This window comes from Pongo abelii, chromosome 3, assembly GCF_028885655.2.
Source record: "Pongo abelii isolate AG06213 chromosome 3, NHGRI_mPonAbe1-v2.0_pri, whole genome shotgun sequence".
In the NCBI taxonomy this organism is placed as follows: domain Eukaryota; kingdom Metazoa; phylum Chordata; class Mammalia; order Primates; family Hominidae; genus Pongo; species Pongo abelii.
This window is the reverse complement of record NC_071988.2, coordinates 60,849,047-60,870,720: the sequence shown is the minus strand read 5'-3', so window position 1 is coordinate 60,870,720 and position 21,674 is coordinate 60,849,047. Positions and strand designations below refer to the sequence as shown.

The 21,674-nt window shown below is 39.8% G+C and overlaps 1 protein-coding gene and 1 pseudogene across 13 annotated transcripts in view; one reads left to right on the top strand and one right to left on the bottom strand.

The window, feature by feature from the left end:
• AASDH (aminoadipate-semialdehyde dehydrogenase) overlaps positions 1-21,674 on the bottom strand; it is a 49,912-nt gene that overhangs the window by 13,688 nt on the left and 14,550 nt on the right. For 10 of the 13 annotated variants that reach the window (XM_009239988.4, XM_054553984.2, XM_054553982.2 and 7 more), the window contains 5 exons: positions 19,717-19,909; positions 3,150-3,391; positions 2,673-2,779; positions 2,007-2,179; positions 1,371-1,563 (listed from right to left, as the gene is read on the bottom strand). In XM_009239988.4, the coding sequence (XP_009238263.1) occupies positions 1,371-1,563; positions 2,007-2,179; positions 2,673-2,779; positions 3,150-3,391; positions 19,717-19,909 (908 nt within the window). Of the gene's footprint in view, positions 1-1,370; positions 1,564-2,006; positions 2,180-2,672; positions 2,780-3,149; positions 3,392-5,189; positions 5,440-19,716; positions 19,910-21,674 lie in introns of those variants that run through there. The other 3 variants (XM_054553991.2, XM_063723811.1, XM_054553992.2) reach the window with 3 other exon arrangements.
• LOC129058986 (large ribosomal subunit protein eL8-like) lies at positions 4,103-4,951 on the top strand (annotated as a pseudogene).

The following is a 21,674-nucleotide window of genomic DNA, read 5'->3' as shown; positions in this document are numbered from 1 at the left end:
ATATATTAAATAAAAATGAAATTGGGAAGGCAATATAATATGGTGATTAAGATTATATATTTTGAAGTCAAACAGTCCTAGACAGACAAAACAAACAATAATAAAAATAAAATTAAAATAAAAAACAGTCCTAGACAGAATATCAATTCTATCACTGTGATAGGTTAATTGTATGTGTCAATGAGGGGGGGCCACAGGGTGCCCAGATTAAACATTTTTCTGACTGGGTCTGTGAGGGTGCTTCTGGATGAGATTAGTAGATAAAACTAATTAAGGACTCAGTAAAGTAGACTGGGCATCATCTAAACTGTTGAGGGCCAAAATAGAAAAAAGGCAGAGAAAGGAAGAATTTGCACCCTTTTCCTTTCTCTTTTTTGAGATAGAGTCTCACTCTGTTGGCTAGGCTGGAGTGCAGTGGCACAACCTCAGCTTACTGCAACCTCTGCCTCCTTGGTTCAAGCGATCCTCCCACCTCAGCCTCCCAAGTAGCTGGGACTACAGGCGTGCACCACTGCAATCGCAATTTTTTTTGTATTTTTAGTAAAGACAGGGTTTCACCATTTTGGCCAGGCCAGTCTCAAACTCCCAACCTCAAGTGATCCACCTGCCTTGGCATCCCAAAGTGCTGGGATTATAGGTGTGAGTTGCCGCACCTGGCCTGCACCCTTTCTCTTGCATCACTGCTTAAGCTAGGACATCTCATCTCCTCCTGACCTCAAACAGGGATTTATATCATCAGCTCCCCCTGATTCTCAGGCCTTAGGACACAGACTGGATACAGCACCGACTTTCCTGAGTCTCCAGCTTGCCAAAGGGAGATATTAGACTTCTTAGCGTCCATAATTGCATGGGCCAATTCCTGACAATAAATATTTTATATATCTATATATTGGTTCTGTTTCTGGAGAACCATGACTACTATACTAATATAACCACTAACTATCAAAATGATTTTTGGAAAATTACTTAACCTCTTTTTTTTTTTTTTAGATGTTGCCAAGGCTGGAGCACGGTGGTTATTTACAGGCACAAACATAGCACACTGTGCCCTCAAACTCCTGGCCTCAAGCCATCCTCCACTTTAGCTTCCCTGAGTGGCTGAAACTACAGGCGCTCACCACCATGCCTCACCCAACTACTTAACCTCTTTAAGCCTTATTTTCTTCATCTGTAAATAGGAATAATACCACCTATCCACAGGATTTTCTGAAGATAAAATGAATTAATTATACAAAGCATTCAAAAGAGGGTCTATCACAATAAATGCTAGTACCATTTATAAAAATAAAGATTTATGTTATCATTAAGCTAGTTATGAATACAATTAGTATTATTTGGCACTGAAACATATCGGCTTTAAATTACTTTACCGTGGGATGTAAATGGTAGAGAATCGATCAATACAAGCTCATCCGGGACTGCATGACTTGGAAGATACTTCTGCAGTTCTTTAAAAATGTATTCTTTTACTGAAGCATCTTTAGACACCATGAAGAGAATTAATTTTTCCTGATTATACCATGTAACTGCACAAGACTCCACTTGCTGAAGCTCTTCAGCAACCTATAAGAGAGATTATCCCAATTTGCCAATGAGGATGTTTACAAACAAGCTTCCTAAAAGCTTATTTTTGTTTATGTCTGAAATCAAAACAGCTGAATTAAATTTTGGAATATACTGGAGATTTTTTAAAAATTGCTTCGCTACTGTTACTATTACTTGCACATAGGGTTCATAATATTTTTCAAAATAATAGATCCTAAAGCAAAATAAGCCAGTTAAATTTCACAAACATCAAAATCTAATTTGTCACTTATTTAAAGAATAAGCATCTCTTCATGCTGGGGATAAGGGGCACCCTGAATTATTCATACCCTTTATTGTAATTCATCACTAACACAAAAATGGCAGGTGTAAATAATAGAGACCCCAGCACAGAAAACTGGTGGTGGCTGCTTCTACTACTTACATCTATTAATAGATATTCAATATTTAAATAGTTCTACCTGTTGCACAAGTTCAATGTTAAGACGTTTGCCATGACGTTTGATCTGACTGTCTTTTCGTCCCAAAAAAAAAATCTCTCCATCTTTCACAGTCACAAAGTCTCCTGTAGCTCGCATTGTGCCAAGTGGTACTGTCACTTCATCATCAAGAAAACATACTCTGTTTCTGCCACCTTCCCAAGATATAAACACCAACGTCATAAAAATCCAAGGGAAATATATTAAAAACCATAAAATCAACATCTCCAAAAGTTCAGTGACTAAGCTTCAAAATTTAAATATTAAAAGAGGGGCTCATTTTAAAATGTTATCTGATAAAATCAGACACAATAAGTTCAGTAAATAAGCAGAGATAAAATGAAATTTATTTCTTAAAATCTATGGAATTAAAAAAATTCTTAGACTACTGATTAAATATAATTTTGGCTATAAATATAAATATGAAGGTCCAAGTTACAGTTTCTAAATTACTTTTATTAATGTATTAGACATTATTATCTGAAATAATCATTGTAACATTTGGTATTTAATGACTATATGAATGAGATTAAAAATTATCACTGAAAAGCATGAGATAGACAAAAGAAAAAGAGGAAAGGAATAAAATTAACACATCAGATCATTTTTCTTGAAAAAAAAATTCCCAATCAACAAATATAAAACAACCTAAAAATACTTGGCCACTGCCTTCTTGAATTGTGAAGCCATTAGTATCTCTGACTTCAACTACTGTTCCAAGAAGTGGAAATCCCAGTTGTACAGGCAATTCACATCTATGAAAATAAGATCCAGAGCAGATTTAAAATTTTTCATTTGAATAGAATATTTTCCAATATATTTAAATCATATTGTACCAAATAAAGAAAAAAAAGTTTGTTACGCTCTAATTCAAAGACTGACAAGAGGAAAAGGTTAGGTGGAAAGGTAACCATATATGTTATTCATTACTATTTAGTACAAAAAGTTGTAGCAGTATCTTGGCACCAGCTATAGTAAAGAAGGTTCTGGATTCCCAACTTAAAATATCAGATACAATCGTGTTTCTAAAATTATTACCCCAGCACCTATCAAAAACACTGTCAGTGTTAAGATCCTAGAAATATACAGTCTCTCTTCTCTATATAGTATAACAAAAACTCTTACTTGAGAGTAGAGTTAAGAGTCTTCTCTGGAATCCTATAAATGGTCGCCCAACTTGATACCTCTGTGATACCATAAACATTAAATATTTGTGTTTTATTGCCTTCTCCTCTCCAGCTTCTGAGAACTGCCAATGATGGAAACGCTTCACCACCAAGGGCTAATACTCGAAGTGAAGTAGTGGCTGACAAAACAGTTGACTTGATAAGCTGAGATCCAAATCTTCTAAGCAATGTTGGTGTTGCCTGTAGATACATTTAAAATAATTTATTTATTTTCCTTCACTTCTTTAAAAAGGTAAGCACTATAGTTATTATTTCAAAGTTAACATTTGGAGCCCACATGGAAATGAAGGCTGTGTTTATCAAATGGGAAATCTCATTTGGAAAACTACTGATGCAACATTATCTTCTTTTGTTGTTGTTTTTTTTTTTTTTTGGTTTTGTTTGTTTGTTTTTTGAGACAGGGTCTCACTCTGTTGATCAGGCTGGAGTGCAATAGCATGACCATGGCTCACTGCAGCCTCAACCTCCCAGGCCCAAGTCATCATCCCACCTCAGCCTCCTGAACAGCTTGGACTACAGGCACGTACCACCACACTTAGCTAATTTTTTAAATTTTTTGTACAAATGGGGCCTGTGTTGCCTAGGCTGGTCTTGGACTCCTGGGCTCAAGCAATCCTCCCACTTTGGCCTCCCAAAGCACTAGGATTACAGGCATGAGCCACCATGCCTGGCCCAACATTATCTTCCTAATGTGGATATCACTTATGCTTTAGAAAAAAACTCAAGCAAAAATATTACTTATATTTCATCATACTGATTACACAAAAAGGTTTAGGATAAAAAGGACAAAATCTATAAAATCAATTTACCTTTCCTTTCTTACTCTGTATAAAAAGTATACAAAAGGGTTTAAAAATGTGCCTAAGTAGCTCTCTCCTCCTGCCGTCCAAGATGCCAAAAGGAAAGAAGGCCAAGGGAAAGAAGGTGGCTCTGGCCCCTGCTGTTGTGAAGAAGCAGGAGGACAAGAAAGTGGTGAATCCCGTTTGAGAAAAGGCCTAAGAATTTTGGCAATGGGCAGGACATCCAGCCCAAAAGAGACCTCACCCACTTTGTGAAATAGCCCTGCTCTATCAGGTTGCAGCGGCAGAGAGCCATCCCTCTATAAGCAGCTGAAGGTGCCTCCTGTGATTAACCAGTTCACCCAGGCCCTGGACCGCCAAACAGCTACTCAGCTGCTTAAGCTGGCCCACAAGTACAGACCAGAGACAAAGCAAGAGAAGAAGCAGAGGCTGTTGACCTGGGCTGAGAAGAAAGCTGCTGGCAAAGGGGATGTCCCCACTAAGAGAGCACCTGTCCTTCGAGCAGGAGTTAACACCGTCAACACCTTGGTGGAGAACAAAGAAAGCTCAGCTGGTGGTGACTGCACACGCGGATCCCATCGAGTTGGTTGTCTTCTTGCCTGCCCTGTGTCATAAAATGGGGGTCCCTTACTGCATTATCAAGGGGAAGGGAAGACTGGGATGTCTAGTCCACAGGAAGACCTGTACCACTGTCGCCTTCACACAGGTTAACTTGGAAGACAAAGGCGTTTTGGCTAAGCTAGTGGAAGCTATCAGGACCAATTACAATGACAGATACGATGAGATCCGCCGTCACTGGGGCAGCAATGTCCTGGCTCCCAAGTCTGTGGCTTGCATCGCCAAACTGTAAAAGGCAAACGCTAAAGAACTTGCCACTAAACTGGGTTAAATGTACACTGCTGAGTTTTCTGTACATAAAAATAATTAAAATAATAGAAATTTTCCTTTAAAAATGTGCCTAAGTAAAACAACAATGAATAAAGATTTATAACAAAAGCTTTATTGAGGTATAACTGACATATAATAAACTATTTTAGGTATACAATTTAATATGTTTTGATATATGTATATACTAGTAAAACCATCACCACAATCAAAATAATGAACATAACTGTCTTAGTTGATTCGGCTTACTATAACAAAAATACTGTAGACTAGGTAAGAAATGTAGTGCTCACGGTTCTGGAGATGGGGAAGTCCAAGACCAAGGTGTGGGCAGACTTAGTGTCTGGTGAGTACTCTACTTCATAGATGGTACCTTCCTCCTGTGTTCTTGCATGGTAGAAGGAACCAACAAGCAACCTCAGGCTTCTTTTATAAGAGCACTAATCTCATTCATGAGGTTCCCACCCTCGTGACATAGTCATCTCCTGAAGGCCCCACATCTTAATACCAACAGATTGGGGATTAGGTTTCAACATATGAATTCTGGAGAGACACAAACATTCAGATGATGGCAATATTTATCACTCCCAAAACTACCTGTGTACCACTATTAGTCTCCTCTCCAACTGGATCCCTTATCCAAACAACAACTGATCTATTTTCTGTCACTACAGATCAGAATAATCTTGTATAATTCCATTAATATAAATTATATATATAATTATATATAATTATGAATAGAAATTATATATTCCATTTATATAAATGGAATCATAAAATAAGTAGCCTGTTTTGGCCTGCCTTCTTTCACTCAACATAATAGATACAATTCATCTATGCTGCTAAGTGTATCAACAGTTTCATTCCTTTGTATTGCTAAGTGGTATTCTATAGTATGGATCAGGACTGGGTTTCACTGTTCCATATAAAATTTAGGATCAACTTATTCATTTCTAACAAAAAAGCCTACTGGATTTTGCTAGAAGTGTGTTTAATTTACAGATCAATTTGGGGAGAAATGCAATCTCAACAATATTAAAACTTCTAATCTATAAAGACAAAATGTTATGTAGGTCTCTAATTTCTATCAACAATGCTTTATAGTTTTCAGTGTATAAATCTTGCTCTTTAGCTTTATTCCTATTTTATTGTTTTTGATGCTAGTGTAAATATTATCTTAATTTCATTTTTAGATTTTTCTTTAATACATATACATATATATGTACAAATATATATATAGAAATACAATTGATTTTTGTATATTGATCTTCTATCCTCCAACCTGACTAAACTTTATTATTTCTAGTAGTCCCCCTCACCACCTCCACCCCCCTACAATATTTTCTATATACAGGATCACATCAACTGCATACAAAGAGAGCTGTACTTCCTCCTGTCCAATTTAAGTACCTTTAGTTCTTTTCCTTCTTGCCTTATTGTACTGGCAAGAACCACCAGAATGTTGAAGTGGCAAAGGCAAACTTGCTTGCCTTGTTCCCAATCTTAGGGTCAAAGCATTCAGTCTTTTATCAAGTATGGTGTCATATTACCTGTAGTTCTATTTTAGGTGCCCTTCTTCATATTGGGAAAGTTCCCTTTTATTCCTAGTTTGGTAGGAGCTTTTTAAAAAATCATAAATGGGTGTTAGATTTTGCCAAATCCTTTCTCTGCATCCATTAAGATAGGTATGTGCTTTTTGTTCATTATTCTTTATGTAGTGTATATCATCAATAGATTTTTGGATGTTAAACCAAACATGCATTTCTGGGATAAATCCCACATGGTCACCTTTAAATTTACTGAGACTTGTTTTGTGGCTTAGCATATGACTTATCCTATGAAATGTGCCAATGTGCTTAAAAAGAATTCTGCAATCATTGGATGGAGTGTTCCATATATGGCATTTGGTTGATAATGTTGTTCAATTCTTCAATACTAGCTGATTTCTGTCTAGTTTTTCAATCAATTATTGAAAGTGGGGTATTAAAAACTCCAACCATTGAGTTGTCTACTTATGTTTTCAATTTTGTCCATTTTTGTTTCATGTATTTGGAAGCTAGTTTTAGGTGGATATACATGTATAATTGTTACATCTTATTGATATAACAAAGTACTAATTGATATACTGACAATCTTATCCTTATAAAATTGTTATTGTTGCTTGGTTTTTTTTTTTGTTTTTTTTTTTTCGTTTTTTTTGCTAGTGCATTTCTTTGCTAGTAACCTGCCTGGACTAAATCCATGAAGTCTGTCTCCCCTCGTATATGTGGCCACTGATGTTGCTGCTTAGTTGTTCATTAAAAAATACATGTTCTTCTTTTTATTTTTTGTGAGACAGAGTTTCGCTCTTGTTGCCCAGGCGGAAGTGCAGTGGCGCAATCTCGGCTCACCACAACATCCGCCTCCTGCCTCCCGCCTCCCGCCTCCTGCCTCCCGAGTTCAAGTGATTCTCCTGCCTCAGCCTCCTGAGTAGCTGGGATTACAGGCATCTGCCACCATGTGTGGCTAATTTTTTTGCTTTTTTTTTTTAGTAGAGACGAGGTGTGGCCAGGCTTGTCTCGAACTCCTAACCTCAGATGATACTCCCACCTCGGCCCCCCAGAGTGCTGGGATTATAGGCATGAGTCACCTCACCATGCCCGGCCTTATGTTCCTTTTTTTTTGAGACAGAGTCTCACCCTGTCTCCCAGCCTGGAGTGCAGTGGCACGATCTTGGCTCACTGCAATCTCCACCCCCCAGGTTCAAGCGATTCTCCTGCCTCAGCCTCCTGAGTAGCTGGGATTACAGGCATGCACCACCGTGCCCGGCTAATTTTTGTATTTTTAGTAGAGACAGGGTTTCACCATCTTGGCCAGGCTGGTCTTGAACTCCTGACCTCGTGATCCACCTGTCTCGGCCTCCCAAAGTGCTAGGATTACAGGTGTGAGCCACCGTGCCCGGCCGATGTTCTTCTTTTTAAGTCTGAGTTCTTATGAGTCATCCCATGTGTAGAAAGCAAGTGATCAATCAATGATCACTAGACAGACTGTCCAAGTGTGGACTGTCCAAATGTGGACAGTCTGTCAAGTGAATGGTTGGACAGACAACTTGAAGTTTAATTCAGAAAAATGATTTAAGGTCACAGCTTATAAAATATTTATAAAGTAGAATGACTCTACATCCCAGTAGGGTACTTACTGTCCCAAATCTGTATGTGGATAGGGGAGCTCATTCAAAGGTCAGGTAATTTTCAAGCCTGATCCATCTTTTATATTCTATGGTCCCTTTTGTGTCTCTTATGTGCATGAACACAGCCTCAGGTTCAGTCAGGAGTTGCATCAGTCCTTTGGTCTCTGATTCACATGAGTGCAACCTCAGCCAGGAATATGCTTATCCCACCACCACTGCAATCTTGGGCTAGAAGAGCTGTTGACCTCTCAGGCTAGGGAGCTGTAGGCCTCCCTACTGGCCTACTTCAAGATCATCATTTCCACAGATGCTGCAGCTGGTCATGGGCATTACTGACTATTACAAATTAAGTGAGCCCCTTCAAACAGACAGAATCTGTGTGTTGACTGAATTGGGGTGGGGATGATAGGAGCAGACCCATACCAAAATGCCATGAAGTTCCACTATTTTTACACAAAATTCAGTAGTTTTAAAAAACATAAACATTTCTAAGATTGCTATATGTCTTTGGTTGATTTCCAAATGTTGAAATGCTTGTTTTTTTTTCCATTTTGTCCAGCTTTATAGTTGCTTTTTGGGGGAAGATAATCTGCTAATCTCTTCACTTGGCCAGAGCCAAAATCCACACAGAGTTGTAACAGATAACCTGAATTTTAATTCAGAAAAATGATTTAAGGTCATGGCTTGTCAAAACATTTACATAGTAGAATGACTCTACACCCTCATAGGTACTTATGTCCCAGTTAAGATTCTGGTTTTTAGTAATAAATTATGATGGCAACACTATAAGGCATCCTAAACCATGCTCTTAACTGCTATGCCAAGAAGTTTATCATAATGAAAATCTCTTGTCAAAATAGGGGCTAAAATGGTCCTGGCTCTTCATTTTCACTAAGCCAAATTTCAATGTTGTGGCCTAACTTCTGGTGTTAAGTATAATATCAACTTTGAACTCAACAAATAAATGCACATCTATGAATACTCAGCAAAATAAAAAAAATGGAGGCTGAGTGTGGTGACTCACGCCTGTAATCCCAACACTTTGGAAAGCCAAAGTGGGCAGATCACTTGAGGTCAGGAGTTCAAGACCAGCCTAGCCATGGTGAAACCCTGTCTCTACTAAAAATACAAAAATTAGCAGGGTGTGGTGGTGCACACCTGTATTCCCAGCTACTTGGGAGGCTGAGGCATGAGAATCACTTGAACTCAAGAGGTGGAGGTTGCGGTGAGTAGAGATCACACTACTGCACTCCAGCCTGTGTGACAGAGTAAGACTCCATCTCAAAAAAATAAAAAATGAAAAATAAAAAAATTGAAATACTTTTCAGATACTCATAAACTGAAATGCTACATTGAGGGGCAGAATACAAGTCAGCATCCTTTTCTAGTAAATCATTCTAGACCTACAAAAATGAGACTTAGCAGATAATAGAAAAAATAGGGAACGTTAAAATTTCTTCCAAGTTTTTTAAGAAAAAACTCAGGAAAAATGGAAAACATTATTATGCTGACACGTTCCTAGGTATCAACCTAATATTTTACTCTAAAATGTTTTACTTTTAGACCATGCATGGTGGCTCATGCCTGTAATCCTAGCACTTTAGGAGGCTGAGGCGGGAGGAATTGCTTGAGCCCAGGAGTTCAAGACCAGCATGGGCAACACAGGGAGACCCTGTCTCTAGAAAAGATTTAAAAACTTAGCCAGGCATGATGGCATGCACCTGTGGTCCCAGCTACTCAGGAGGCTGAGGTGGGAGGGTCACTTGAGCCCCAGATGTCAAGCCTGCAGTGAGCTGTGAGCGCACCACTGCGCTCCAGCCTGGGTAACAAAGCAAGACCCTGTCTCAAAACAAAAAAGTTTTAAAGGGCATCAAGTTTAAATAATATAACTTTGTTACCCAGAGTATGTAAATAAAAAATGTCCAAATATATTTTAGGTTTGTGATAAACCAAAAATCAATCCTTTATTTCACAAGAAACTCCTTATTCCTGAAACAAATAAAAAAGGTCTTTAATTTCCTCCAAAGCTTAGTCCATTTCACTTTGGAGGCTCTTTTCCCCCCACAGTAACTCAAGATATTCTATTCTTTTCAATTTTCAAAGCTTTAGTAGTATGTGTTTGACAGCTTTGTTTGTTTGTTTGTTTTAGACAAAGTCTTGCTCTGTTGTCCAGGCTGGAGTACAGTGGTGTAATCTTGGCTCACTGCGACCTCCACCTCCCAGATTCAAGAGATTCCCCTGCCTCAGCCTCCTGAGTAGCTGGGATTACAGGTGTGCACCACCATGCCTGGCTAATTTTTGTATTTTTAGTAGAGACGGGGTTTTGCCATGTTGGCCAGGCTGGTCTTGAACTCCTGACCTCAGGTGATCCACCCACTTTTGCCTCTCAAAGTGGTGGGATTACAGGCGTGAGCCACCACGCCTGGCCTTGACAGCATTTAAGAGCCCTGCTTCATGTCCAGTTAGGTCTGGGTAAGGTCTTTATTTGTAAATAATATCTATATAAGCAGCGCTTTAGTAAATAAAAAAGTGTATATTATATTAAAGCAAAAATCCTTGATGACTTGTATATCACTTGAAAGAAACTGGACTTAGGAGAGAAAAGATGAACCCTGGGGATGGAGCCAAGATGGCCGAATAGGAGCAGCTCCAGTCTATGGGGGTGGAGCCAAGATGGCCGAATAGGAGCAGCTCCAGTCTATAGCTCCCAGCGTGACCGACGCAGAAGATGGGTGATTTCTGCATTTCCAACTGAGATACCGGGTTCATCTCACTGGGGAGTACCAGACAGTGGGTGCAGCACACCGTGCGTGAGCTGAAGCAGGGTGAGGCATCACCTCACCTGGGAAGCGCAAGGGGTCAGGGAATTCCCTTTCCTAGTCAAAGAAAGGGGTGACAGACGGCACCTGGAAAATTGGGTCACTCCCACCCTAATACTGTGCTTTTCCAACGGGGTTAACAAATGGCACACCAGGAGATTACATCCCGCACCTGGCTTGGAGGGTCCTACGCCCACGGAGCCTCGCTCATTGCTAGAACAGCAGTCTGAGATCAAACTGCAAGGCGGCAGCGAGGCTGGGGGAGAGGTGCCCGCCATTGCCGAGGCTTGAGTAGGTAAACAAAGCAGCCGGGAAGCTCAAACTGGGTGGAGCCCACCACAGCTCAAGGAGGCCTGCCTGCCTCTGTAGGCTCCGCCTCTGGGGGCAGGGGACAGACAAACAAAAGGCAGCAGCAACCTCTGTAAACTTAAATGTCCCTGTCTGACAGCTTTGAAGAGAGTAGAGGTTCTCCCAGCATGCACCTTGAGATCTGAGAATGGGCAGACTGCCTCCTCAAGTGGGTCCCTGATCCCCGTGTAGCCTAACTGGGAGGCACCCGCCAGTAGGGGCGGACTGACGCTTCACACGGCCGGGTACTCCTCTGAGACAAAACTTCCAGAGGAATGATCAGGCAACAGCATTTGCGGTTCACCAATATCCGTGTTCTGCAGCCACCGCTGCTGATACCCAGGCAAACAGGGTCTGGAGTGGACCTCCGGCAAACTCCAACAGACCTGCAGCTGAGGGTCCTGACTGTTAGAAGGAAAACTAACAAACAGAAAGGACATCCACACCAAAAACCTGTCTGTACGTCACCATCATCAAAGACCAAAGGTAGATAAAACCACAAAGATGGGGAAAAAACAGAGCAGAAAAACTGGAAACTCTAAAAAGCAGAGCTCCTCTCCTCCTCCAAAGGAACGCAGCTCCTCACCAGCAATGGAACAAAGCTGGACGGAGAATGACTTTAACAAGTTGAGAGAAGAAGGCTTCAGAAGATCAAACTACTCTGAGCTAAAGGAGGAAGTTCAAACCAATGGCAAAGAAGTTAAAAACCTTGAAAAAAAATTAGACGAATGGCTAACTAGAATAACCAATGCAGAGAAGTCCTTAAAGGACCTGAGCTGAAAACCATGGCACGAGAACTACGTGATGAATGCAGAAGCCTCAGGAGCTGATGGGATCAACTGGAAGAAAGGGTATCAGTGATAGAAGACAAAATGAATGAAATGAAGCAAGAAGAGAAGTTCAGAGAAAAAAGAATAAAAAGAAATGAACAAAGCCTCCAAGAAATATGGGACTATGTGACAAGACCAAATCTACGTCTGATTGGTGTACCTGAAAGTGACAGGAGAATGGAACCAAGTTGGAAAACACTCTGCGGGATATTATCCAGGAGAACTTCCCCAATCTAGCAAGGCAGGCCAACATTCAAATTCAGGAAATACAGAGAACACCACAAAGATACTCCTCGAGAAGAGCAACTCCAAGACACGTAATTGTCAGATTCACCAAAGTTGAAATGTAGGAAAAAATGTTAAGGGCAGCCAGAGAGAAAGGTCGGGTTACCCACAAAGGGAAGCCCATCAGACTAACAGCGGATCTCTCAGTAGAAACTCTACAAGCCAGAAGAGAGTGGGGGCCAAATATTCACCATTCTTAAAGAAAAGAATTTTCAACCCAGAATTTCATATCCAGCCAAACTAAGCTTCACAAGTGAAGGAGAAATAAAATACCTTACAGACAACCAAATGCTGAGAGATTTTGTCACCACCAGGCCTGCCCTAAAAGAGCTCTTGAAGGAAGCACTAAACATGGAAAGGAAAAACCGGTACCAGCCACTGCAAAAACATGCCAAATTGTAAAGACCATCGAGGCTAGGAAGAAACTGCATCAACTAACGAGCAAAATAACCAGCTAACATCATAATGACAGGACCAAATTCACACATAACAATATTAACTTTAAATGTAAATGGGCTAAATGCTCCAATTAAAAGACACAGACTGGCAAATTCGATAAAGAGTCAAGACCCATCAGTGCGCTGTATTCAGGAAACCCATCTCATGTGCAGAGACACACATAGGCTCAAAAAAGGATGGAGGAAGATCTACCAAGCAAATGGAAAACAAAAAAAGGCAGGGGTTGCAATCCTAGTCTCAGATAAAACAGACTTTCAACCAACAAAGATCAAAAGAGACAAAGAAGGCCATTACATAATGGTAAAGGGATCAATTCTACAAGAAGAGCTAACTATCCTAAATATATATGCACTCAATACAGCAGACCCAGATTCATAAAGCAAGTCCTTAGAGACCTAGAAAGAGACTTAGACTCCCACACAATAATAATGGGAGACTTTAACACCCCAGTGCCAACATTAGACAGATCAACGAGACAGAAAGTTAACAAGGATATCCAGGAATTGAACTCAGCTCTGCACCAAGCGGACCTAATAGACATCTACAGAACTCTCCACCCCAAATCCACGGAATATACATTCTTCTCAGCACCACACCACACCTATTCCAAAATCGACCACATAGTTGGAAGTAAAGCACTCCTCAGCAAATGTAAAAGAACAGAAATTACAACAAACTGTCTCTCAGACCACAGTGCAATCAAACTAGAACTAAGGATTAAGAAACTCACTCAAAACCGCTCAACTAGATGGAAACTGAACAACCTGCTCCTGAAAGACTACTGGGTACATAATGAAATGAAGGCAGAAATCAAGATGTTTTTTGAAACCAAAGAGAACAAAGACACAACATACCAGAATCTCTGGGATGCATTCAAAGCACTGTGTAGAGGGAAATTTATAGCACTAAATGCCCACAAGAGAAAGGAGGAAAGATCTGAAATTGACACCCTAACATCACAATTAAAAGAACTAGAGAAGCAAGAGCAAACACATTCAAAAGCTAGCAGAAGGCAAGAAATAACTAAGATCAGAGCAGAACTGAAGGAAATAGAGACACAAAAATCCCTTCAAAAAATCAATGAATCCAGGGGCTGGTTTTTTGAAAAGATCAACAAAATTGACAGACTGCCAGCAAGAGTAATAAAGAAGAAAAGAGAGAAGAATCCAATAGATGCAATAAAAAATGACAAAGGGGATATCACCACCGATCCCACAGAAATACAAACTACCATCAGAGAATACTATAAACACCTCTATGCAAATAAACTAGAAAATCTCGAAGAAATGGACAAATTCCTCAACACATACACCCTCCCAAGACTAAACCAGGAAGAAATTGAATCTCTGAATAGACCAATAACAGGCTCTGAAATTGAGGCAATAATTAATAGCCTACCAACCAAAAAAAGTCCAGGACCAGGTGGATTCACAGCCGAATTCTACCAGAGGTGCAAGGAGGAGCTGGTACCATTCCTTCTGAAACTATTCCAATCAATAGAAAAAGAGGGAATCCTCCCTAATTCATTTTATGAGGCCAGCATCATCCTGATACCAAAGCCTGGCAGAGACACAACAAAAAAAAGAGAATTTTAGACCAATATCCTTGATGAACGTTGATGCAAAAATCCTCAATAAAATACTGGCAAACAGAATCCAGTGGCACATCAAAAAGCTTATCCACCATGATCAAGTGGGCTTCATCCCTGGGATGCAAGGCTGGTTCAACATATGAAAATCAATAAACGTAATCCAGCATATAAACAGAACCAAAGACAAAAACCACATGATTATCTCAATAGATGCAGAAAAGGCCTTTGACAAAATTCAACAACTCTTCATGCTAAAAACTCTCAATAAATTTGGTATTGATGGGATGCATCTCAAAATAATAAGAACTATTTATGACAAACCCACAGCCAATATCATACTGAATGGACAAAAACCAGAAGCATTCCCTTTGAAAATTGGCACAAGACAGGAATGCCCTCTCTCGCCACTCCTATTCAACATAGTGTTGGAAGTTCTGGCCAGGGCAATCAGGCAGGAGAAGGAAATAAAGGGCATTCAATTAGGAAAAGAGGAAGTCAAATTGTCCCTGTTTGCAGATGACATGATTGTATATCTAGAAAACCCCATTGTCTCAACCCAAAATCTCCTTAAGCTGATAAGCAACTTCAGCAAAGTCTCAGGATACAAAATCAATGTGCAAAAATCACAAGCATTCTTATACACCAATAACAGACAAACAGAGAGCCAAATCATGAGTGAACTCCCATTCACAATTGCTTCAAAGAGAATAAAATACCTAAGAATCCAACTTACAAGGGATGTGAAGGACCTCTTCAAGGAGAACTACAAACCACTGCTCAATGAAATAAAAGAGGATACAAACAAAAGGAAGAACATTCCATGCTCATGGGTAGGAAGAATCAATATCATGAAAATGGCCATATTGGCCGGGCGTGGTGGCTCATGCTTGTAATCCCAGGACTTTGGGAGGCCGAGGCGGGCGGATCACGAGGTCAGGAGATCGAGACCACAGTGAAATCCCATCTCTACTAAAAATAAAAAAAAAAATTAGCCGGGCGTGGTGGTGGGCACCTGTAGTCCCAGCTACTCGGAGAGGCTGAGGCAGGAGAATGGCGTGAACCCGGGAGGCGGAGCTTGCAGTGAGCCGAGATCTCGCCACTGCACTCCAGCCTGGGTGACAGAGCGAGACTCTGTCTCAAAAAAAAAAAAAAAAAAAAAAAAAGAAAATGGCCATACTGCCCAAGGTAATTTATAGATTCAATGCCATCCCCATCAAGCTACCAATGACTTTCTTCACAGAATTGGAAAAAACTACTTTAAAGTTCATATGGAACCAAAAAAGAGCTTGCATCGCCAAGTCAATCCTAAGCCAAAAGAACAAAGCTGGAGGCATCACGCTACCTGACTTCAAACTATACTACAAGGATACAGCAACCAAAACAGCATGGTACTGGTACCAAAACAGAGATATAGATCAATGGAACAGAACAGAGCCCTCAGAAATAATGCCACATATCTACAACTATCTGATCTTTGACAAACCTGACAAAAACAAGCAATGGGGAAAGGATTCCCTATTTAATAAATGGTGCTGGGAAAACTGGCTAGCCATATGTAGAAAGCTGAAACTGGATCCCTTCCTTACACCTTATACAAAAATTAATTCAAGATGGATTAAAGACTTAAATGTTAGACCTAAAACCATAAAAACCCTAGAAGAAAACCTAGGCATTACCATTCAGGACGTAGGCATGGGCAAGGACTTCATGTCTAAAATACCAAAAGCAATGGCAACAAAAGCCAAAATTGACAAATGGGATCTAATTAAACTGAAGAGCTTCTGCACAGCAAAATAAACTACCATCAGAGTGAACAGGCAGCCTACAGAATGGGAGAACATTTTTGCAACCTACTCATCTGACAAAGGGCTCATATTCAGAATCTACAATGAACTCAAATAAATTTACAAGAAAAAAACAAACAACCCCATCAAAAAGTGGGCAAAGGATATGAACAGACACTTCTCAAAAGAAGACATTTATGCAGCCAAAAAACACATGAAAAAATGCACATCATCACTGGCCATCAGAGAAATGCAAATCAAAACCACAATGAGATACCATCTCACACCAGTTAGAATGGCAATCATTAAAAAGCCAGGAAACAACAGGTGCTGGAGAGGATGTGGAGAAATAGGAACACTTTTACACTGTTGGTGGGACTGTAAACTAGTTCAACCATTGTGGAAGTCAGTGTGGTGATTCCTCAGGGATCTAGAACTAGAAATTCCATTTGACCCAGCCATCCCATTACTGGGTATATACCCAAAGGATTATAAATCATGCTGCTATAAAGACGCATGCACACATATGTTTATTGCGGCACTATTCACAATAGCAAAGACTTGGAACCAACCCAAATGTCCAACAATGATAGACTGGATTAAGAAAATGTGGCACATATACACCATGGAATACTATGCAGCCATAAAAAAGGATGAGTTCATGTCCTTTGTAGGGACATGGATGAAGCTGGAAACCATCATTCTCAGCAAACTATCGCAAGGACAAAAAAAACACCGCATGTTCTCACTCATGGGTGGGAATTGAACAGTGAGAACACATGGACACAGGTAGGGGAACATTACACACCGGGGACTTTTATGGGGTGGGGGGAGGGGGGAGGGGGGAGGGATAGCATTAGGAGAGATATCTAATGCTAAATGACGAGTTGATGGGTGCAGCACACCAACATGGATGGCACATGTATACATGTGTAACAAACCTGTACGTTGTACACATGTACCCTAAAACTTCAATAAAAAAAAGTAATAAATGTAAATATAAACCCCCCCCCAAAAAAAAGAAAAAGAAAAGATGAACCCTGACAACACAGCTAAAATTCAGAATAAGAAAAGGCATGTGCCTTACACAAAGGAAAGGACAGCCTGTCAGCTTCTATACCTCTCCTCTTTACTCAAACCAAGTCAAATGTGATCTGATGATGACATTCCCAATAACTATTGTGAGATAAATAAAATCACCATGAAACTATATGCAAAATTTGTCATGTTCTTGGAAAACAGTAAGTTTCTATCAGTTTCTCAGAAAAATTTGATCCCAAAAAGGTTAAAAACAACTGCTAAAGTAAATTTATCTGAGATTGTGCTAAAACATCAAACAAGGGGATGAGATTTAAAGAGGTAGAATTCATTGACCTGACATAGAAGGAAAGTCTCCTTCCCTTTTAGTAACTATCAATCAAATCTATCAAGGAACTTTGCAAACATTCCCTGAGAAATATGCTCTTTGAGTTTTACAGGTAAATAAAACCGTTATAGTAAAATCTTACCCAGATCCACAGAATTCATAGAATGACTCTCTAACAGATGAGAATTTATATCCCCTCACACCCAACAAGCCACACTGCTGTACTCAGTTCATATATATATACATGAATTAGGATGAAAAACACATTGCCTTAAAGAAGTTCAAAGTATCAAATTTTGTTTTTGTAGCAGAAATTTAATATCTTCTCAATTCTCGTTACCCTGGATAAAAACCTGATAATTTTAGTTTATCAAAATAGAAAGTGGAAGGTAGGCGTGGTGGCTCACACCTGTAATCCCAGGACTTTGGAAGTCCAAGGCGGGCAGATTGAGGAGTTCGAGACCAGGAGGCCAGGAGTTCGAGACCAGCCTGGCCATCATCACAAAATGCTGTCTCTATTAAAAATACAAAAATTAGCTGGGCGTGGTGGTACACGCCTTATAATCCCAGCTACTCGGGAGGCCAAGGCACAAGAATCTCTTGAGCCCGGGAGACAGACATTGCAGTGAGCCAAGGTCATACCACTGTACTCCAGGCTGGGTGACAAGAGTGAGACTGTCTCAATTAAAATAAAAACAGACAATGGAAACTAATAATTAACATGCACATATGCACACAGGTATACGAATATAACACACTACGGTCTGAATGTTTGTGTCTCCCCCTCAAATTTGTATGTTGAAATCCTAACTCTCAGGCCAGGTACAGTGGTTCACGCCTGTAATCCCAGAACTTTGGAGGCTGAGGCAGAAGGATCCCTTGAGGCCAGGAGTGAGATCGGCCTGGCCAACATGGTGAAACCCTGTCTCTACCAAAAATACAAAAATTAGCCCGGTGTGGTGGCGGGTGCCTGTAATCCCAGCTACTCAGCAGACTGAGGCACAAGAATCGCCTGAACCCAGGAGGCAGAGTGAGCCAAGATCACACCACTTCACTGCAGCCTGGGCAACACAGCAAGACTCTGTCAAAAGAAAGAGAGAGAGAGGGACAGAAAGAGAGAAAAAAAGAAAGAAAAGAAAAGAAAAAACAAAAGAAAAGAAAAGAAATTCTAATGCTCAAGGCAATGGTATTAGGAGGTAGGGCCTTTGTGAAGTGATTAGGTCATGCAGGCAGAGACCTCATGAATGAGATTAGTGCCCTTATAAAACCCTTTCCATCAAGTGAGGACCTAGTGAAAAGACTGCAGTCTAATGAATCAGCGAGTGGGCCCCTTGTGAGAGATCAAATCTCCTGATGACTTAATCTTGGACTTCCCACCTCCAGAAGTATAAGAAATAAATGTCTGTTGTTTATAAGCTACCCAGTTTATGGTATTTTGTTACAGCAGCCTGAATGGACTCACACACACAATCAGGAACTACGCTACACTGTCTCATTTAATTCTATTTGAGATGGGTATTATTTCCATTTACAGATAAAACCTGAGGCTCACAGCAGTTAAATATTTAATTAAGATATCTACATATTATGCTATGCATATAAAATTGCTAATTCTCTAGTACCATTAGCTACTTACAATGTAGTAACTCAAGGCTTGTGTACCAGTCATATACTTGTGTACCTGCATGACCTAATCACCAGTCAGATACAAATTTAAATAACATTTTAAAAGGCCAAATTTCAAAAATACTTGTTTCTGTAGGTTAATGTAAAGTACACTGATGTAAAAATAAGAAAATCTATATTCCTAACTCGATTATAATTTAATTTACTTATACTAGCTTTTCATGAGAAACACAACATACATAGATTTTAAGACAGAAGAGGCAGCCTATCCTTCTCAAATCCAACAAATCTGAGTCAAAATCAAGGTCCTCTAGTTGTTATAGTATGCACAAAATACATAATAAAGGAATTTTCTAGGCAGAATTCACTTATCTTTTTTCATTTTCAAATAAACAAAAAAAAAGTCACATCCTGAGGAGACAGTCTTGATAATCTAACCAGATTATATTAATCCATTGTAAAGAACTACAGGAATACAAAATATTCTCTAAAACACTTAAAATATTGAAAAATGATAAAACGTTCATTGCTACTAAAATGTACCTGCAAAACAGTCACTCTATGATGGGAAAAGAGAACGCTGGCTAATTTTGATGGGAGCAACTTGATGGAAGTTGGTACAATAAGCAGAGAGGCACCACTTGATAGAGCAAGAAATATTTCCACAACAGAAGGATCAAAGGTCAGAGGTGAAGCCAGAAACAAAACATCTTCTTGTGTGATGTCAAAAAGTACCCTAAGGCAAAACAGAATGCAGTTATGAAAAATGTCAAACATTCAGTAAGCACATATCCTAAAAAAGTATTCATGTGTTTATGATGATCAAGTTTCTGAATGTTGGCCAGATTTTATTCTTCTCTCTTAAATTAGCCAAAATGGTGCTATCAAAATTCAGGAAATCTTCTTTATAAAAGAATTAACAGCTATTTAAAGCAATATCCATGTTTTACCAGACATTTTATCATCTGTGATGACTTTTGATGTGTCAACTTGGTTTGATTGAACTACTGTCCCCGGAATTTCCTCTCTAGTGTGTTTCCTGTTAGGGAAGGAGACAAGGGATATTCTCTTGAGAGCTTAACAACAGAAGGGAGGCTGCTGCTTAGCAGCACACACGCCTTCTTCAAGCAGTTATTCAATCAAACCCTGTAGTCCCTAATCAGCTGATTTACTTAATCAAAAGGGAGATTATCCAGGGTTGGCTGGATTTACTTGGAAGGCCTTTAGAAGAAGTTTTAGGCCTTCTCTGATGAAGAGGCCCAAACAGCAGCTGGGTCTGCAATTAATCGCCCTTCTTCCCAATCTGATTTCACCTGGGACAGTCTCATGGCCACGGGATTCCAGCCTGCTTGTGATCACCCCTTCCTAACTGATCCCCATGGACTTTAGACTTGCTTAGCCAGCCCCCACAACTGTGTAAACCAATTTCTTATAATCAATCCCTGATCTAACTCCTGGTTCTGCTCCTCTGGCAGAATTCTTATTCTGTCATACTTATTCAATGATGCTTAATAGAGACTTCCAACTCCCCTTTCTATTTGGCATTTTCTTTCAGTATCTGAACAAAAAGCAGAATAAGAATATATGTGGTTAGGATCTTATAGAGCATGGATAGTCATTGTTGAGCCTGACACTATTTTAATTTGAACACACAAACACCACTACATCTAAAAGCATCTTAATTTCAAAAAAGCTTCAAATATGGTATAAACATTTTAAAAATTATAACTATGTATATGGTGTCTCAGGTAAAATAAAAACTCATTGTATGTTAAAGGTGTAGGGGCCGAAAGGCTGTGATACCTTTCCTCCCCATCATAAGGCTCACAGCCAACACTCTTATAAACAAAAGACAGTTTAACAACAGAAAAGCATGACAAATTTATTTAATCAAAGTTTTATGAAACATGGGAGGCTTCAGAATGAAGACCCAAAGACCCAAGGGAAAAGTGTCCATTTTAATGCTTAGATTCAATAGAGTGGACAGCTGTGTAGAAATGTGATTCCACAAAAAGGGAATGAGTAATAAACTGAGTGGGAAAATCCAGCAAGGCCTGTCCTTTTAAATTGCTGGCCTCTCTGTGTGGCATTTCTTCCTCCCATGTATAGGGCAGGACCCTTTCTGGAATGAGTCTTATGTTCTACTTTCAGACAAGTAAGAGCAATTTCTTTACAGCCAGCTCTTACATATAAAGGTTAGAGTAATATTTCTATATTTCTAGTTTTTTTTTTTGAGAAAAGTCTCGCTCCATCACACAAGCTGGAGTGCAGTGGCGTGATCTTGGCTCACTGCAACCTCTGCCTCCCGAGTTCGAGCGATTCTCCTGCCTCAGCTTCCCGAGTAGCTGGGACTACAGGCATGCACCACTACACCTGGCTAATTTTTTTGAATTTTTAGTAGAGACTGGGTTTCAACCATGTTGATCAGGCCGGTCTCGAACTCCTGACCTCAAATGATCCACCCGCCTCAGCCTCCCAAAGTACTGGGATTACAGGTGTGA